This window comes from Microcaecilia unicolor, chromosome 1, assembly GCF_901765095.1.
Source record: "Microcaecilia unicolor chromosome 1, aMicUni1.1, whole genome shotgun sequence".
NCBI classification, from domain to species: Eukaryota; Metazoa; Chordata; class Amphibia; order Gymnophiona; family Siphonopidae; genus Microcaecilia; species Microcaecilia unicolor.
In genome coordinates, this window is record NC_044031.1 from 231,188,952 (window position 1) to 231,207,748 (window position 18,797).

An 18,797-nucleotide genomic window follows, 5' to 3' on the forward strand; every position below is an offset into this window, starting at 1 on the left:
ATACTTGAAAGGGGCGTGGAAGGATTATGTAGTGGAGAATATGGTGACGGATGTAGGCCCACGGGTGTACTGGGAGGCGGCAAAGGCAGTGCTTAGAGGGAAAATAGCATATATGGCTACAAATATAATAAATAAATACATACATACATACATACATACATGTTTTTCTTTGTTCTGATATTAGCTGTGACCTTATTTTTAATGTTACAATAGCTGTTTACTATATTTTATTTTGGATTTGGATCAGTTACATTCTGCTCCCTTTTTTATAGGCTCCTTGGGCTTCATTTTTTTTAACTGCAATTTTAACTTATTATGGTACTCTGTATTAAATATTTGGTTTGTTCTTGTTTATTATTTGTTCATTCAGTGATAAATTGTAATTTATGTGATGTATATACCTCAAGCCTCTGAAAAAGGCACTTTAAATTGAAGAATACATTTGAGGGCAAAATTTAGAACAAAGATCTTACTGAAGGATGAAATCAAGACAAGAACGACTGCAATGAAGTTGCTGAACTGTGTGACAGTTCTATTAAAGTGTTTTTTTTTCTTTTAAAGCTTAGTTGAATCAGTGAAAAAGCCAACTTCTGTGGTATCTCAGACAGGCAACAAGCCACACACTTAATTAAGAGAAGCTGTGAAAACAGAAGGTTCTCACCCAGAAGGCAAATCTGCCAGAATATACTGCATCCTACTCTAGACTTGACCAATCAAAGCAACGGTTACAACACTGTTTTGGTAGATACATGGAGCAGTTTCGATACAACTAAGTGGCAATATAGCACATAAATACTGATAAAAACGTGAGACATGCAATACTGTACAGTGTGGTACAGTACAAAGAGCTTTACACAGACAATCTCATCTCTAGCCATTACTTTATTTTGCATGTTCATATAGATGAGGTTTTTTTTTGTGAAGAGAGTGGAATATAGCGCACTCACACCTTTTCAGCTGTACTTCTAGGTGAGTTACATTCAAATACAGTAGGTATTTCCCTGTCCCCAGAAAACAAACTCTTATTTTGTATTTGAGCCAACAGAAGTTGTGTAGTAGCAAATGGTTTAGCTCAGGGATCTGGCCTTGTAGCCCTACATGCTAATATCTACACCTCGGGCCTGCCTCCAACCATTTCAAAAAGCACATTTACATTATCATCTACTATAATAAAACTCACCCTCAACGTTCTGAAGACAACGTTCTGAAGTCACTCAGTCACTCCCTGAAGGGTTCATGGATTCATGGTGGTGAAGCCACAACACTGACCATGTCTCTCTGCCCCGCCCTCGCATGACGGACCAATCAGAAAAAACACCCTCAACATTCTGAAACACAAAGGACCATCACACCACCGTTCCCAGGCAACACTAGGCAACGTAAGACGAACCAATCAGAGGAAACTACGTGACAATAAGGGAGGAGCATTCCCCAGCAGAGTGGCTCATTATCTGTGCAGCACGGAGAGCACAGAACCACCGCTGGAATGAGAGAAAATATTCCTGCTGTGGGTATGTGCAAAAATAGACCGGGGGGGGGGGGGGGGGGGGGAGAATTTTTAAATGCCTAATACCAGTACTGAAGAGTGCCAGAGGGCCCAAAGCAAAGACTATATTTGGGATCGCTTGACATGGAGTCAGAGGACCCGGAAAACAACGTGCTCGTCACCATCTGGGACGTGGGCAAACAGGACAAGCTGCGGCCCAGCTGGAAGGATTACCCGCGACCCAGCCAGCAGCAAACAGCGACCAAGGAAGGGGGAGGAGTAGGGAAACACGCGGAGCGTGTTTCCCTACTCCTTCCCTGCCTAGGAATCGCTGGAGACTGGCTGCCAAACTAACGAAACAACCGCACACCGACGCACCACCTCCATCATTCAAAAGGCATCCACTCTTTCTTCAACAGAAATGCAAACTAATAATACAAAACAAAGAACACCCATTTTCTCACGCAGCTACAGGTAACTCCCCACCCCCTTCCTCTTCCCCTTTTGCCAAAGCGGCTGTGCCCAACCATCCCCAGCCTCAGGCAAGCCGTCTCCCACCTCGGGGATTCCCCGAGCACCCGGAAAAAGACGGCACAGCTTCCCGCAGCGCATGTTCCAGCATTCCCCTGAAGCCGGCCTGAAATGGACCGAACATACCGGATCACCACTCGATGGCCCGAGACCGTGCTTCCTCTTCCTTCCGCCAACTTAAAACAACCATCCTCGTCCTCAGGCAAGCCGTCTCCCACCTCCAGGATGCCCAGAACCCCAGCCCAACGGAAAAAGACGGCGCTGCTTCCCACAGCACATTTCTCTTCCAATGTTCCCCTACAGCAGCCCTGAAACGGCCAAAAAATACCGACAGACCAAGAACGTGCTCCTCTACCTTCCACCCATCTAAAAAAACACTGCTGCCTCAGCACAACACAAAAAAAAAAAAAATAACCGGAAAAAACAATCCACCACTCAGCAAAGGCTGACCCCCCTACAACCACATTTACATTTCACCAACAGAAAGACCCCCCTCCACAAACCTCCTTGACAGACAAAACCACACACACACAATAAAACAGACACACACCCTCAAAGCCACACACCAATCCATCCCACTTTGCCAGCATAGCACAGCACATCCCCCAAACCCCCAAGCAAAAAAACAAAACAAAACAAAAAAAGACACACATCAACAATCTGCACACACACACCACCCTCACACACAAAATAACTCTATGACACATACACACACACACACACACAAAAAAACACATGCTAGCGCCCGTTTCATTGGTTTCGGAAACGGGCCTTTTTTACTAGTATTTAATAAAGCTTTAGAGCAGATTTTTATGACCTCTACTCAATAAGTTACTATTCTTAGAACTTCACAGCAAGGAACACTCAATAACACAAAAATGATTACTAATACATTTCATCTCTCTAACAGATGTTAACATCAAGTTAAATGTCAACTGTAGCACTAGAACCATTCTATTTCAAAGTCATAAGAACGTAAGAAAAGCCATGCTGAGTCACACCAAAGTCCTGTCTCCCACAGTGGTTACTATGGACGAAAAGTATTCAGCATATTCCAAGAAAGAGATGCAGTTCTCATGGCTAATTTCAAGGGATGAACAATGACTTTTCTAAGTTTACTTGGCTAATAATTTTTATGCTCAGATCTTACTTATGGGGTTGCCAAATTATTAAACCTGACCCAATTATGTTGTATATCAAAAAGAAAACCAAATATCAGGATGAAAAATATTTTTTAAAAATACAAAAAACTAAGATAAAATGTGCTTAGAACTAGGCTGCTTTTCCAATTAAGAGAACCTTCCAAACCCATCATTGTATATGGTATTTTTTTTAAAATGTCTTTGTTGTTAAACAATTTTATCAGTGCAATCTCAGTCCTCTTCAAAAACTCTGAAAAGATCTGTAATCCTCTCTACAGAAAATCACTTCAAATTTCACAAGTGAACTTATCTTATTGTTCAATGCTTCCTTGATGTGTTTCCTTGCTGGTGGGAGCCTATTCCATAAAGGCTTTGCACTTGTCAACATTAAATTTCATCTATTTAGATGCCTAGTCCCCCAGTCTGGTAAGGCCCACTTGTGAGTCATCACAATCTGCTCATGATCAAAAAGCTTTGAACAATTTTCTGTCACCTGTAAATCTGATCTAACTTACTCATAACTCCTTTCTCCAGATCATTTATGAATACGCTAAAAAGAACGGGTCCCAAACCAGATCCCTTACTTATTTTCCTTTAGATTACTAGCAAAACTGGGTGGCATTTACAAGTGAGCGCTTATGTCAGTCATAAAGCTAGTTAAAACTAGTGTAAATGCTTGCAACTAGGTGCTGGAGTCCCATTCTGGCTCCTCCACTGCGTGTGCTCTCCTTTCAAATATATGCTATTGAAGAAGCAGGTGTATTTATAGAACAGAGCTTAGGCGGAATATTGGCATGTGCGGGCTTATGTGTGCACACATGGACACATGTGACTGTCTCTGGGAAAACCTGACTAAAGTCACTAGAAACAGCCTCTCCAAAAAGTACTTAACAAAACACAGAGTTCACTTCTATCACACAGGAGCTTAGAAAATTATGGATTAGATTAAAAAAACTAAGGGCCCTGTTTACTAAGGTGCGCTAGCATTTTTAGCGCGTGCACAAAATTAGCGGGCGCTAACTTTGTAGGCGCCCATAGGAATATTGTGGGCGCCTACACAGCGCGAGCTAATAGTTAGCGCGCCTCTAGCGCGGCTTAGTAGACAGGGCCCTAAGTATGAAACTCATTAACTCAATTCTGATTTGGACCCATGACATGAAAGTTGGCCACTCTCAACATTTTCAACCTGTGACTTTAGTGTAAATGTTACAGAACTGCTCCAAAATACCTACTTACTGCTGTCCTGGCAAAGTTATTGTACTTAACACCCTATTCCATATTTGGCTGCATTCTGTTTCTTGTAAAATATGAGTTTGGTGTTTGACACAGGCATATATAGAGAGAGGGAGCAAAATGGAAAGCAATGGCTGAGATGCCAAGGGTTGGAGCCAGCTAGATCAGAAAAATTGTTTTGCATTGGACCTGATTGTAAACAGAATTATTTCTACCATGCTCACTTGCTGCAGTCAGTTTATTATGGGCAGCAACAAGTCACTTGAGAGGAGAATAGGGAGGCTGAGATATACAGAGTTTCAGATCATTACTGTCCTGACCATACTCGTTCAGACATGAGCCAAAGAAACTTTTTTTTCCTTATTTCTACTTTAGCACAAGAAGTCTATCAGGCTTTTTTTTCCGAAAAAGAAGAGCGCCCATCTTTCGACACAAATCGGGAGATGGGCGTCCTCCTCCCAGGGTCGCCCAAATCTGCATAATCGAAAGCCGATTTTGGGCCTCCTCAACTGCTTTCCGTCGCGGGGACGACCAAAGTTCATGGGGGCATGTCAGAAGCATAACGGAGGGGGGACTGGGGCATGCCTAATACATGGGCGTCCTCGACCCATAATGGAAAAAGGAAGGGCGTCCCTGACCACTTGAGCGACTTTACTTGGTCCATTTTTTCTTACGACCAAACCTCAAAAAGGTGCCCGAACTGACCAGATGACAACAGGAGGGAATCGGGGATGACTTCCCCTTACTCCCCTAGTGGTCACTAACCCCCTCCCACTTAAAAAAAAAAAAAACCTTAAAAATATTTTTTGCCAGCCTGTATGCCAGCCTCAAATGTCATACCCAGCTCCATCACAGCAGTATGCAGGGTCCCTGGAGTAATTTTAGTGGGTGCAGTGCACTTCAGGCACTTCAGGCAGGCGGACCCAGGACCCCCCCCCCCACCTGTTACACTTGTGGTGGTAAATGTGAGCCCTTCAAAACCCACCACAAACTCACTGTACCCACATGTAGGTGCCCCCCTTCACCCCTTAGGGCTATGGTAGTGTTGTACAGTTGTGGGTAGTGGGGGCTCAGCACCCAAGGTAAGGGAGCTATGCACCTGGGAGCAATTTGTGAAGTCCACTGCAGTGCCCCTAGGGTGCCTGGTTGGTGTCTTGGGATGTCAGGGGGACCAGTGCACTACGAATGCTGGCTCCTCCCACGACCAAATGGCTCGGATTTGGTAGTTTCTGAGATGGGCGTCCTTGGTTTCCATTATGGCCGAAAATTGGGGACAACCATCTCTAAGGTCGACCTAAATTTCGCGATTTGGGCATCCCCGACCGTATTATCGAAACGAAAGATAGACGCCCATCTTGTTTCAATAATACGGGTTTTCCAGCCCCTTTGCTGGAACGTCCTGCGAGGACGTCCTCAGGAAAACTTGGGCGCCCCTTTCGATTCTGCCCCTCCACATATACTTTAATTATGTTAAGAACTCTGAGACACTATGGCAGTAAAAAAAAAAGGTTGTGTCAGCCATTCTAACATAAAATCCCCTAGCAAGAGCACTTGCCCAACACCAAAGTCAGGACTTTCCAAATAGTCTTGGATTTGAATTTCAGATTTACTACTCACCTTTTCCAAATCCGAAAGCTCAAGGTGAGCTACACTCAGTCTTTAATGGTATGCTATAATGGTAAAGTCTAGTCTGATATACCCTACAAATGATAAATGCCATCAGTGTATACAGCAACAATATTTTTTCCAAAGCAATTAAAGTGGCGATAATATGGTGCTACCATACATCTACCCAATCTGCTGAAAGGAAAACCCGACATCGCAGGATCTTTGTATCCCTAAGTTGAAGTGTGACGTCTGAGAAGTGTACGCATCAATGTTTCCTCTAAGGACTAAGTTGATGTGAGCAAAAATGTTCTGCTACATTACTCTGTGAGTGCTGCTCTATTATGCAATATAGTAATCTATTTATATGTAATGACTCACAAACTTATACTCTAAAAAGCAAGTGGAACGTGTCGGGGTGGGCTCCAGATCCATTGCTGGATAACCAAATATGCAACTTATTGGAGACTCAGATCCAGTGCATGTACATACAAGCGAAGCTTATCGTGAATACACTGACAACCAGACCTGCTTGTCAGTCCCAAGACCTAGTACTAGAGACCAGCCATAATTTTAACTCAATCACTGTTGCTGCTTGATAGCTAATGGCAGAATTCTTTACATGAGAGGTGAACTTAAATTCCTAACCTACCTTTGGTAAAAAGCACAGAGAATTTCAAAATGAACCATAAGTAAAAATACATAATAAAAACCCCAAACATTGGCTAGCAGATGCAGAAAACTGCATTTTGATAACAAAATGATGAATTTGGCAACCTCAGGGGTCGGGTCCTTTTACTAAGGTGCACTGAAAAATGGTTTGTGGTAGTGTAAGCATGGGTTTTGGTTGCACGCCGATCCATTTTTCAGTGTGCCTGTAAAAAGGACCTTTTTAGATTTTTTTTTCTGAAAATGGACGTGCGGTAAAATCAAAAGTGTCACGCATCCATTTTGGGTCTGCGACCTTACCGCCAGCCATTGACCTAGTGGTAAAGTCTTACACAGTAACTGGGCGTAATGACTTACGTGCGTCAAATGCCACTTGGCGCACGTTCGATATGCATGCCCGAAAATAAAAATGATTTTTCAGCTGTGTGTCAAAAATGAAATTACATGAGCCACATGGTAGCCAGGCTAACTACATTTTGGTATGTGTTGGGCACGTGTAGATGCTTACGGCCATTCTTGTAACCCAACCAATTTCTCTATTCCTATGTTTCTAAGAATATAAAATCACTTAAGGTTCCAGTTAAATACAGCCACCACCAGTGCACTTCCCTAATTTGACATTATGCCTCTCTGTATTTCTGTTGGCTAAATCAGTGAGGATGTGAAGACCAAAGTATTAATCCTACAGGATTCTTGCCTTTTCACACCAAAATTTGTTACCCATGCAAATGAGCTGGGTAGATAATTTTCATGCAAACCTTTGCTACTAGCCCTGTGAAAACAAAGATGACTACACCTGATTAAGGTGTAGGGTTTTCTTTGGGCAAAGAGTGGTCTATAAGCATGTAGTTATGCATCACGTTTTGCAAAATCCATAACTCATGACCTGCGTTGTACGCTTTTCCATCACAGCATCTCACTATGAATTTAAATAAACACTTGTGCATAGCACACTACTGACAAAAATCTATTACAGTGGAGGGCCAAAAGGCTGTGGCAGCCATTCTGAACCGGAGCCACAATAAGCAGCAGCAGCAACTGAGGATCGCTGCTGCCCACTGTACCCTAGACCACCAGGGCATTCATCAGGTAGGCCATACCCCGGGGGGGGGGGGGGGGGGGGGCTATGAGAACTGGTGAAGAAACTGAGAAGGGGTCTAGGATTAATGTTTTTTAGGGTGCAGGGGCCCTTCCAGATTCGGGGTTTGGGGGGACTTTTAGAAGGGGGATGAATCCAAGGGGTGGGGAGTGTTTTCCTCCTTGCTGGGGGCATTGGAAGAGGGATGGATCATGGCTGCTTGGAGGTGGGCTTTGTGGGGGATCATGGAAGCTCTTTGAGTTTGGACCCAGTGGGGGGTCTTCTGAAGCAGGGGAGGGGGGAATCTCACCACTCATGTGGGGTACATAAGCATTTTGGGGCATTTGATCAAAAAGTCAAATGGCCTATTGCTCACTCACCATGCTGCTGCTCTCCCCTATGAGACTCTTTTTTAATCAAACATATTTGCAGCAAATGCAAGACATTTTCAAGCAGAACTTCACACTGGAGCCCAGTGCCTGCTTACTATATGGCCAAGAAGGTGTTCTGTTCAGAGTTTGTTCCCTCTCCTCCTAGGCAGCAATATGTACAAAAGCACTGCACATGAGGTTAGCTGCTAAAAAGTCTTTTTCTTTGCACACACTACCTGACCCCATTGATTTCTGGGAGCAGCAGTTACTACATGGCTTGGCAGGTGGGGTATACAGTCTCCTCCTAGTCCTGGAGAAACTACTATTCCCAGCATTTGTTTTTCTGTGGGAGCAGCAGAGCCACCAGGCACTGAGGTGAGCAGCTTCCCTATGCGTCACAGCACACTCACTGCTGCACGGCATTTATAAAAAAAGGTGCACAGTCGGGCAGCTTAGCGGAAACAGTGGCACCATCAAAGACTTAACACTGCTACTTACCCGTCCTCGCTCCGTGAGAGTTGTCAGCATGATGATTAAGGATAAACTATGTTCCCAGACCAGCTGCCAAAAGTGTGCACAGGTATGTGGAAGTGGACCCTGGGTAGCAATATATTTATTTACAATGCCAGCAACAGGAATTTCCATCTAGGAGGAAAAAGATAGATGGTAAAGTTTAATGTCACTGCCAAGTCATAAATAATCCAGAAAAGCCTTGTTCTGTTATCAGACACTAATTTTCAGACAGTTCTAACATTATATTTTGTCACCTTGGGATATGGCCACCTTTCAAAAATTACTGTAAAGAACATTTTGAAAATCCAAGAAAGAGGACTTTGTCATAAAGTCCCACTGAAATGCATTGACTACATTTTTTTTGGGGGGGGGGGGGGGGGGGTTGTAGGGCATAAGAAAAATCCCAAGAGCCTTTATTTATTAAATTTTATGTACTATTTTGGTGAAAGATTTATTCAAAATGGGTTACAACACATAATAAAATACAGAACAAATGAGCATATAAAACAAGAAAAGTAAATAAAATGCATCTTATAACCATCCACTCTATCCATATTTCTAAAACCTACAAGTCAAGGGAATAGAAAAGCCTTTAATCATTTATGAAATGTTAACAATCTTTGCATTCCCTCAAATTCATGGGCAATTTATTCCAATTTTCAGATCCACACCACTTTTAGAACTCATCCTCTGTTGGGATGTTTAAGAGATTCCTTTGTTATATCTCTGGCACATAATTTTTTTATCCCTTCTTTTAAAAATACATTGGTTTGAGATCTGTAATCACTTCAAAAGTTATGACTCATCACTTGAACAAACATCATTTCTTTGAATGGAAGGCAATGAGATTGATGATTAAAAAAAAAAAGACAAGAACTTTCTCATCTCTTATAGACCAACAACAATCCTGCTGCTGTATTTTGAACAACCTAAAGTTAAATGTAAATGTTAAATGTAAATGTTTACATTTAACTGACAGCCCTAAATACAATACACTGCAGTAGTCCAGGGTACTTATAAGCAAGGACTGGCCTACCATATGCAATGCTTTCTTGTCTAGATAAGGCTTCCATTGACATATTGATCTCAATTTCAAAAATGCATCCTTAATTATAATTGCAATTTCTTCAACCAATATTTTCCTTTCAATAACAACCTCCAGAAACATTATTGATTAAACCCATGGAATCACCATATGACCAAATGTGAACAATACATGCAAATGTTTATACTACATTTCTCACCACCAGACGTGCCATCTTAACTATATTCAGACCAACTACTATCTTTCAACCAACTCGATCTCTCAGTCACAAATTAAAATTTCTCATGGCCAATTTTCTGTCCCTTTTGAACGGTAATAACTATACTATCATCAGCATACATAATTGTACAATAACTTCTAAACAAATTCCTTAAACTTTGTAAATAAATGTTAAAAAGTAAAGGAGAAAGTGGTGAACCCTGAAACTCCCCTTATCTCCAAAAATAAATATCTGAGCAATGACCTCCATATCTACCACAAAAGTGTCTCCTCTTTATAAAGGAAGATATTCACTGCAACACCTATCCCTAACATCTGGCATCTCTTTGCTAATACACCCATTTACAATAAATCCAACACTGCAGATAAATCTAGAGACATAAGTAACACTGGATTACTCTTATCCAAATGACAGTTAACGTAGTCCATCATCACCATCAATAGGGCTTCAGATCCACACCCTGGCTTTGTGATTCAACAATGCATAATCCTTCAAAAATCTTCCCAATTCACTTCTCACTTTTTCCTCAATTTAGCCAACATTGGAAGATTAGAGATTAGTCTAAAATTTTCATTAGCACCCTCTCATGTTTTCCTTGTTATCCGATCTCTATTTCCCCAATCCAGGTAGAATGAACAGATACACAGCCTATGCTTATTGACCCTGCGGGCTGGAAGAATGCCTCTTCTGAGCAGTGGCAGCCATCTTCCCTTACTCTCTGGCTCCAATTTAACTCCTCCACAGCATGCCCAAGCTCAGTTTCAAACAGCAAATGAGGGAAATAAAAAAAAAAAGTACAATAAAATAAAACAAACAAACAATACAGCCGAGATGCCATTTTGCACCCCAGGATACAGCAAAGACATTAAAAGAAATTTCAAATAAAATGCAGCAGCAAAACTTTGCAACTGGATGGGTAAAACACTTGAGTGTTAAACTCTAACCCTCTCTTTCCCTTGTGTACATAGATGTGGCAGCTTCAGTTATTTATCAACGAAATAACATAGTCCGTGACAGTAAAATGCACCCAAGAGCGTAATTACAGTTATTACAGTAATGATATGAGAGACCTGCTCTAATATACTATTGAAGGATGAAATCTTGGTCTAGGCTCCTGCAAAACAAACAAAACAAATTGCTTAGCATGACCTGGCAGCATGCTGAGCTATGATGCTAGGAGCTCTGAATCAAGGAAGCACAATTCATTTTGATCCAGAGGCCATTCACTAAGTGCCCAAACTATCATTAATTAAATAAGATACTACAGGCCTTCTCTTTTTTTTCTTTTTCACAGAGAGGATGTTTTCCCATTGTGTGCCTGTGGGAAAAAATGCTTTATGGTTTATTTGTATTCTTTGATGAAAGAAACATATGCCTTTTCCTCAAAACTGGCAAATCTATATATTAACAGCTTTTTTTTCTTAAAATACAGAAACTTTGCTGTTTCTTTATTTTGGAAAAAGAAAGAAAAATAAATCTGGAAATAATTTGTATTGTTTCAAACATATGAAGTCCGATAGGACGTTGAAGTAGGAAATGGGATACCTAGATTGAGACACAGTTTTTCCAGTGTTTTACAAAAAGCTCTGCTGAATGCAGAGCCTTTTGCAAAATATCTATAAGGAGACAGGCAGATAAAATGCATTGGTTGGTACATATTTATTAGGGTTTATTGACTGCCTTTATGAAGAGATTCACCCAAGGCAGTGTACAGCAGGAACAGCTCAACATAAAATTTACAATTTTCTCAACAGTATAACAATAGTAACATGACCAAATATAAGCATAAATACAATCAATGAAGTAAACTTGGAGACAGCAAAACTGAATCCTAATAATATGAATAAGTAAAGGAGGCGCACCAATTCCACAATCCTACATAGGCAGAAAGACCAGCACCATTTCACAGCTTCCACATATAATTGCTGGGTTTATACATGAAGTTGCCCATTGTCGCTCCTCCTACACACAAGTGCCAGGAACTATAGTGATTATTTAGAAGCACTATTTGTTCTGTAGATGTGCATAAACCAGCATTTAGAATTGTATATTGCATAAACGTTAATATCCAAATTTTAAAAAGCTGGGAAACACACATCTAAGAGGAGAAGGCCACCGTTAAGGCTTGCTATTTTACTGTTAACCCCCGTTATTAATAACTAGTTCTCATTGCATAAAATGGGACCTGTGCTAAAATAACATGTTTTAACAGAGCTCATGTTGATAACTATGCCCCTAAAGCTGAAAAATGTGCATATGGCAAGGGGAAATGGTCTGGGCATATTCCAGGTGGGCCTAGAGCCTAAAAACATAAATTTGAATTACACATTTCAAAAGGGGAATGTACATCTATGTTCACAAAGACTGATGTCAGGATTTACATCTGCTGCTTGTGATGTTTATGTTTCAGAAAGTTCGTCCTTTTCTGCAGGATTTTACTGGGGGGGGGGGGGGGATTAGGGAAGGTCACCCTCCCCCCCCCATGTAAAATTGGCAAGAGATAAACAGACAGCTTAGGTACAATAACCTCCTAATTGCATATACTGCGCTACAAGTTAGATGATCACACTAAATTTAGAACTTAACTGCTTTAGGGACAAGAACGTGGATGGTGCATGGGTATGGTATTGGTGAGTCACACTGAGGGGCATAATCGAAAGGGGTGCCCAAGTTTTCCCGAGGATGTCCTCGCAGGACGTCCCGGTGAAGGGCGGGGAAACCCGTATTATCGAAACAAGATGGGCGTCCATCTTTCGTTTCGATAATACGGTCAGGGACGCCCAAATCGCGAAATTTAGGTCGTCCTTAGAGATGGTCATCCCCGATTTTCGGCGATAATGGAAACCAAGGACGCCCATCTCAGAACAACCAAATGCAAGCCCTTTTGTCGTGGGAGGAGCCAGCATTCGTAGTGCACTGGTCCCCCTCACATGCCAAGACACCAACCGGGCACCCTAGGGGGCACTGCAGTAGACTTCATAAATTGCTCCCAGGTGCATAGCTCCCTCACCTTGCGTGCTGAGCGCCCCCCCAAAAAACCCACTCCTCACAACTGTACACCATTACCATAGCCCTTATGGGTGAAGGGGGGCACCTACATGTGGGTACAGTGGGTTTGTGGTGGGTTTTGAAGGGCTCACATTTACCACCACAAGTGTAACAGGTAGGGGGGGATGGGCCTGGGTCTGCCTGCCTGAAGTGCACTGCACCAACTAAAACTGCTCCAGGGACTTGCATACTGCTGTCATGGAGCTGGGTAAGATATTTGAGGCTGGAAACAATATTTTTAAAAAAATTTTTTGAGGGCGGTAGGGGGTTAGTGACCACTGGGGAAGTAAGGGGAGGTCATCCCCGATTCCCTCTGGTGGTCATCTGGTCATTTAGGGCACCTTTTTGAGGCTTGGTTGTAAGAAAAAAAGGACCAGGTAAAGTCGTCCAAGTGTTCATCAGGGACGCCCTTCTTTTTTCAATTATCGGTCAAGGATGCCCATGTGTTAGGCACGCCCCAGTCCCGCCTTCACTACGCCTCCAACACGCCCCCGTGAACTTTGGTCGTCCCCACGATGGAAAGCAGTTGAGGACACCCAAAATCGGCTTTCAATTATGCCAATTTGGGCGACCCTGTGAGGACGACACCCATTTTGCGATTTGTGTCGAAAGATGGGTGCCCTTCTCTTTTGAAAATAAGCCTGCAAGTGACAGACCATAAAAATGGACTGAAAATTTAAAATCTGTTAGGGAGAGAGAGGAGAGATCCAAATGGGATGAGTGTTGGGTCAAAAAGCATAAAGTATTGGCTATTTATTTATTTGTTACATTTGTACCCCACGTTTTCCCACATATTTGAAGGCTTAATGTGGCTTACATCGTGCCGGAGAGTTGTTGCAGACTCCGGAGTAAACAAATACAAGATTTTGTTGTGGTATGATAAGGTTCATGTGGTAGGACCACATAAAGGAATCGTACAACCGAATAGTTGTTTAATGACCATTACAAACTTTAGTGTTGTTGTGTCGCAGAGATCAGGCATTTAAGTTGGATCGGAAGGGTATGCCTTTTTAAACAGGTGAGTTTTTAGTGTTTTTCTGAACTATGAGTGGTCGTACATAGTTGTAATGCTTTCCGCAAGGAGAGGTGAGCCATTGTACTCGATGAGGGAAACCCCTCACCGCGCTGTCGGTCAAAACCCCGAGTTCCCCGTGTCTCCCACCGTTCCCCAGGGGTTGAGCCCCTGAGTGCGGGTAGCCAACAGCAGAGAGAACAAAGACCAGCACAAAGTCCACAGGGTTAGACCAGGCAGCAGAGAACAGAAGATCCACGGACAGGCAGTGGTCAGTACCAAGCAGCAGACAATAGCAGATCCAGGAACAGGCAGTGGTCAGTACTAGGCAGCGGTCAATAGCAGATCCAGGGACAGGCAGAGGTCGATACCAGGCAGCGGTCAATAGCAGATCCAGGGACAGGCAGAGGTCGAAACCAGGCAGCTGTCAATAGCAGATCCAGGGACTGGCAGAGGTCGATACCAGGCAGCAGTCAGTAGCAGATCCAAAAGCACTGCAACTAATCAGCGAACTGAGTAGAAGCCGAAGCACGGAAGGACTGAGAGCAGAGTCTTAAATAGTGGAGAAATTAGGCCCAAACTAGCACAGCTGAAATCAAGATGGCTGCCCCCATTGGTGACACCCTACGCCCAAATATGGGCTTCCTTCTTGAAGCTGCCCTACTCAACGATGGCTGCCATAACTTAAGCTGCCCCCTACTAAGATGGCCGCCCAAACCTGGAACAAGCACAAAACCAAGATGGCCGTCTGATCCTCCGGTGCCCATACTCTGCATAGACAGGGAATGTGACAGTAGTTTTCAAGGCTTTTGGTAGTGCGTTCCATATTGTGTGCTGATGTAGGAAAAACTGGATGTGTAAGTTGATTTGTATTTTAGTCCTTTGCAGCTTGGGCAGTGCAGTGTTGATTCGGATGTGTTTCTGGCTGGTAGGTCAATCAAGTCTGTCATGTATCCTGGTGCTTCTCCGTAGATGATTTTGTGAACCATAGTGCAGTGTTGATGGTAGTGGGGTTGTCCGTGCTGTGTTGGGATGAAAGGATGAGACAGTGTGTTTTTTCTTTGTTGAGTTTTAGTTGAAATGCATTTGCCCAAGATTCCATGGTGTTCAAGCTGAGATTGATTTCGTTAGTGATTTCTGTCAGTGTAGATCTGTAAGGAATGTATATAGTGACATCGTCTGAACAGATGAAAGGATTGAGGCCTTGGTTGGATAAGGTCTTGGCTAGTGGGGTCATCATTAGGTTGAAGAGGATCGGCGATAGTGGTGATCTTTATGGTACTCCGCAGTCTGCTTTCCACAGTGGTGATATGCTTGATTTTGATTTTACTTGATATGTTCTTGTGGTTAGGAAACCCTTGATCCAGTTGAGTATCTTGCCACCAATCCCGAACTTGTCGAATAATCTTATTAATACATTATGGTTTACCATGTTGAATGCACTAGACATGTCGAATTGGAGGAGGAGGATGTTGTTACCTATTGCTATTTCCTGCTTGAATTTGGCTAGGAGAGTGAGTAGTACTGTAGGCTATAGACAGAAGATCAGGAAACAGGATTTGGAAGGATACAAAGTAATGATCTGTCCAGGGTACTGGTAAAGAATGGAATCTAGACAGAATAAGGAGAGAAGGGTGCTGAGAAATAGCTAAATCCAGGGTATGGCCTCCTGAATGAGTTGGGAAAGAGATGTTGTGAAAGCCCAAGATCCTCCAAAAATTGAAGAAAAACAAGAGAACAAAGGGTTGGGACATCAATATGTAAATTTAAATCCTCATGATTTAGAAGAGATTTAAACCTAATATTAGCGTCTGCAATAGTCTGATACACCAGATCCCAATCAGGAGCACTGAGAGATGGCGGGCAGTAAAATAACAAAAGGATATTAGTGGGTTGAACTGACAATTCTAAAGCCAAAACTTCTGGGTAGGGAAATTGAAAAGAGGGAAGTTCCTTAAAACAGACATGCAAAGATATAATAATTGCCAAGCCACCCCTGCACTTCAAAGAGCGTGAAGAGTAGACAACTGAATAGTTAGCTGGGAGTTCCCGAAAGAGAATGGTCTCCTCACCCGAGCGTCTCAGTTAAACACAGAACATCTAGAGAAGGCACAGAACCGTGGGTTTGTTTCTTAGCGACCTGCAGTAAATAAGAAACCAAGTGACAGGAGAATAAGACTGACAGCCAGAAACTAAAGGAGGAATGGAAATCAAATTACTTACAGATCTGAAGCTATGTGATCGCAAAGGCTTCAGAGGACGATGTCCCCAGGAAGACGAAATGGTGTAAGAGATGGTCATACCTGACTGACAGGGTAGGATAGAAAGGGGACAATGGGGTCAGCAGACTTAAGTCCCAGAAAAGTAATGCGGAGAGTCAGAGAACCAAAAAACATGGCAACAACAACAGCTTAGATCAACAAACTAACACTCGCAGCATATAGAGTAGTATGGACAGCGAAATGCAGATAGAATTTATAGTCACTTTGGCACCAGAGAGTATAAAACATTCTTGGGTATTCTTGGTTCTCTCTCAGATCTCACGATGCCAACACTCAAGTTACCCCACCTCCCCTCATCTCAATATATTATCAGCTTAACCTGCCTACCTACCCTGGCTCAGATTCAGCTTGGTTCTACTAGGTGTACTGCTTTTTCATACTTTGCTCCATTTCTGTAGAATAAGCTACACTCTTCCATCAAGACTAAGACTTTCAGGACATATTTTAGGAACACTCCTAAGATGCATCTCTTCTCTTCTCTCAAGCTTTTGGGGAGGCATGATATTCAGCTATGTGGTTAGGGACCTGGCATCTGGTTGTGGAGGTACCAGCTGTGCATTTCTTTTTCATCTTTTATTTAGTTGAATAGTAAACTGCTTTGCTATTCCTGGAACTAAGGCCGTATATCAAATCCTTAAATAAATGTAACATAACGTAAAAAGCACTTTTGAGACATTCTATCCATAGACTGACAGTCAGGCTTATTTTCGAAAGAGATCGCCGGCCATCTTCCGACACAAATTGGGAGATGGCCGGCCATCTCCTAAAACCGGCCAAATCGGTATAATCGAAAGCCGATTTTTGGACACACTCGCTGGCATTCCGTCGCGGAGGCGGCCAAACTTCAAGGGGGCGTGTCGGCAGGGTAGCAAAGGTGGGACGTGGGCGTGCTTACGAGATGGCCGGCTTCAGCTGATAATGAAAGAAAGAAAACCGGCGATGACAAGCATTTGGCCGGTTTTACTTGGTCTATTTATTTTCACGACCAAGTCTCAAAAAGGTGCCCAAACTGACCAGATGACCACCGGAAGGAATTGGGGATGACCTCCCCATACTCCCCCAGTGGTCACCAACCCCCTCCCACCCAAAAATAAACTTTAAAACATTTTTTTGCCAGCCTCTATGCCAGCCAGCTCTATGACAGCAGTATGCAGGTCCCTGGAGCAGATAGCCAGGTGCACTAAACTGCACGGAAGAGTCCTTCCCTTACCGATCCCTTAGCAAATCGGTAAGGGAAGGGCATGCATGAAGGAAATCGCATGCAAATGAGCTGCTCATTTGCACGCAAATTTCCTTCCCTAGGAGGGGAAGCCAGTTGGCCAGCTCATAAAAAAAAAAAAAGGATCTTGCTGATCAGTTATGTTATGACTTACTTGCTCTGGAGTGCTGTATTTTGTGATACTGTTTTGAGAAATGTTCAATAAAGACTTCATACAAATTAAAAAAAAAGTCCCTGACATGCACTTTCCCTTAATGGTCATCTTTCTACCCGAACGGGGAAATCAAAACTGTTTTTGCTCACAGCCTTTTTAGTATAACAGTGGGATTTGAACCGGCCACCTCCGCATTACAAGACCAGTGCTGTTACTACTTGGCCACAGCTCCACTTACTTGGATGTCTCTCCCTTTTGATTATACCCCTTCAGGTCTCTCTCAGCCAATCACAGCAAGTTTAGCTGTCTGTGAGTGGCTGAGAGAGACCTGGAGGGGGCATAATCAAAAGGGAGGGACATCCAAGTAAATGGAGCTGTGGCCAAGTGGTTACAGCACTGGTCTTGTAATGCAGAGGTGGCCAGTTAAAATCTCACTGTTACTACTAAAAAAGCTGTGAGCAAAACCAGTTTTGATTTCCCCGTTCGGGGAGAAAGACGGCCATTAAGGGAAAGTGCACGTCTGGGACTTTTTTTTTTTTTTACTTTAAATTTTTATTGAGTCTTTTGAAATATCTTTAAACATTTGTATCAATAAGACCATACAATATACATCCACTTATGTTTCCATTTCTTCTCAAAGTCTCAACATATTGACTGTCCAATTAACTTATATAGCCTACATTGACACATCTTGTTAACTACACACATATCTCAAAATACAATACCCTCCAACCTTGTTCCTCTCTATATTGTCCCCAATTTTACTTTTCGCCTGCCTGTCACAGGTGGTGGGATCAATCTTGCCCCCCATCATTTCCCTATCCCACCCTAACCCCCTCCCTCTCCCTCAACCCTGAAAAACTGTTTAACTTTCTGTCACATCCCTTCAAAAATTTATGGGATTTCACAGTGAAGATTAGATGGTCTTTGCAATGGCAATAAGTTTCTTTTCTGTGTCGATGCTCAGAGAATCGCATCACTCAAGAATTCTACTTTTATATGGTTTTTTTTTCAGAAACATACCAAAGAATGCATTGGTCACATCTCCTAGGTTGTACTTTTTTTTTTTTTAAACTTAAAATTTTTTTTTGTTTTATTTTACAACCTTTGAAAACACTTTGAAACATTTGTGTAAACAGTCCAACGAGTATTCACCTCATATAGATCCATTTCTTTACATCTTCCCACT

The 18,797-nt window shown here is 42.6% G+C and overlaps 1 protein-coding gene across 3 annotated transcripts in view; it reads right to left on the minus strand.

The window, feature by feature from the left end:
- Nucleotides 1–18,797, minus strand: part of PTPN3 (protein tyrosine phosphatase non-receptor type 3) — a 694,116-nt gene that overhangs the window by 74,792 nt on the left and 600,527 nt on the right. For all 3 annotated transcript variants that reach the window (XM_030204676.1, XM_030204692.1, XM_030204685.1), the window contains exon 23: nt 8,614–8,760. In XM_030204676.1, coding sequence (XP_030060536.1) covers nt 8,614–8,760 — 147 coding nt within the window. The remainder of the gene's footprint in view (nt 1–8,613; nt 8,761–18,797) is intronic.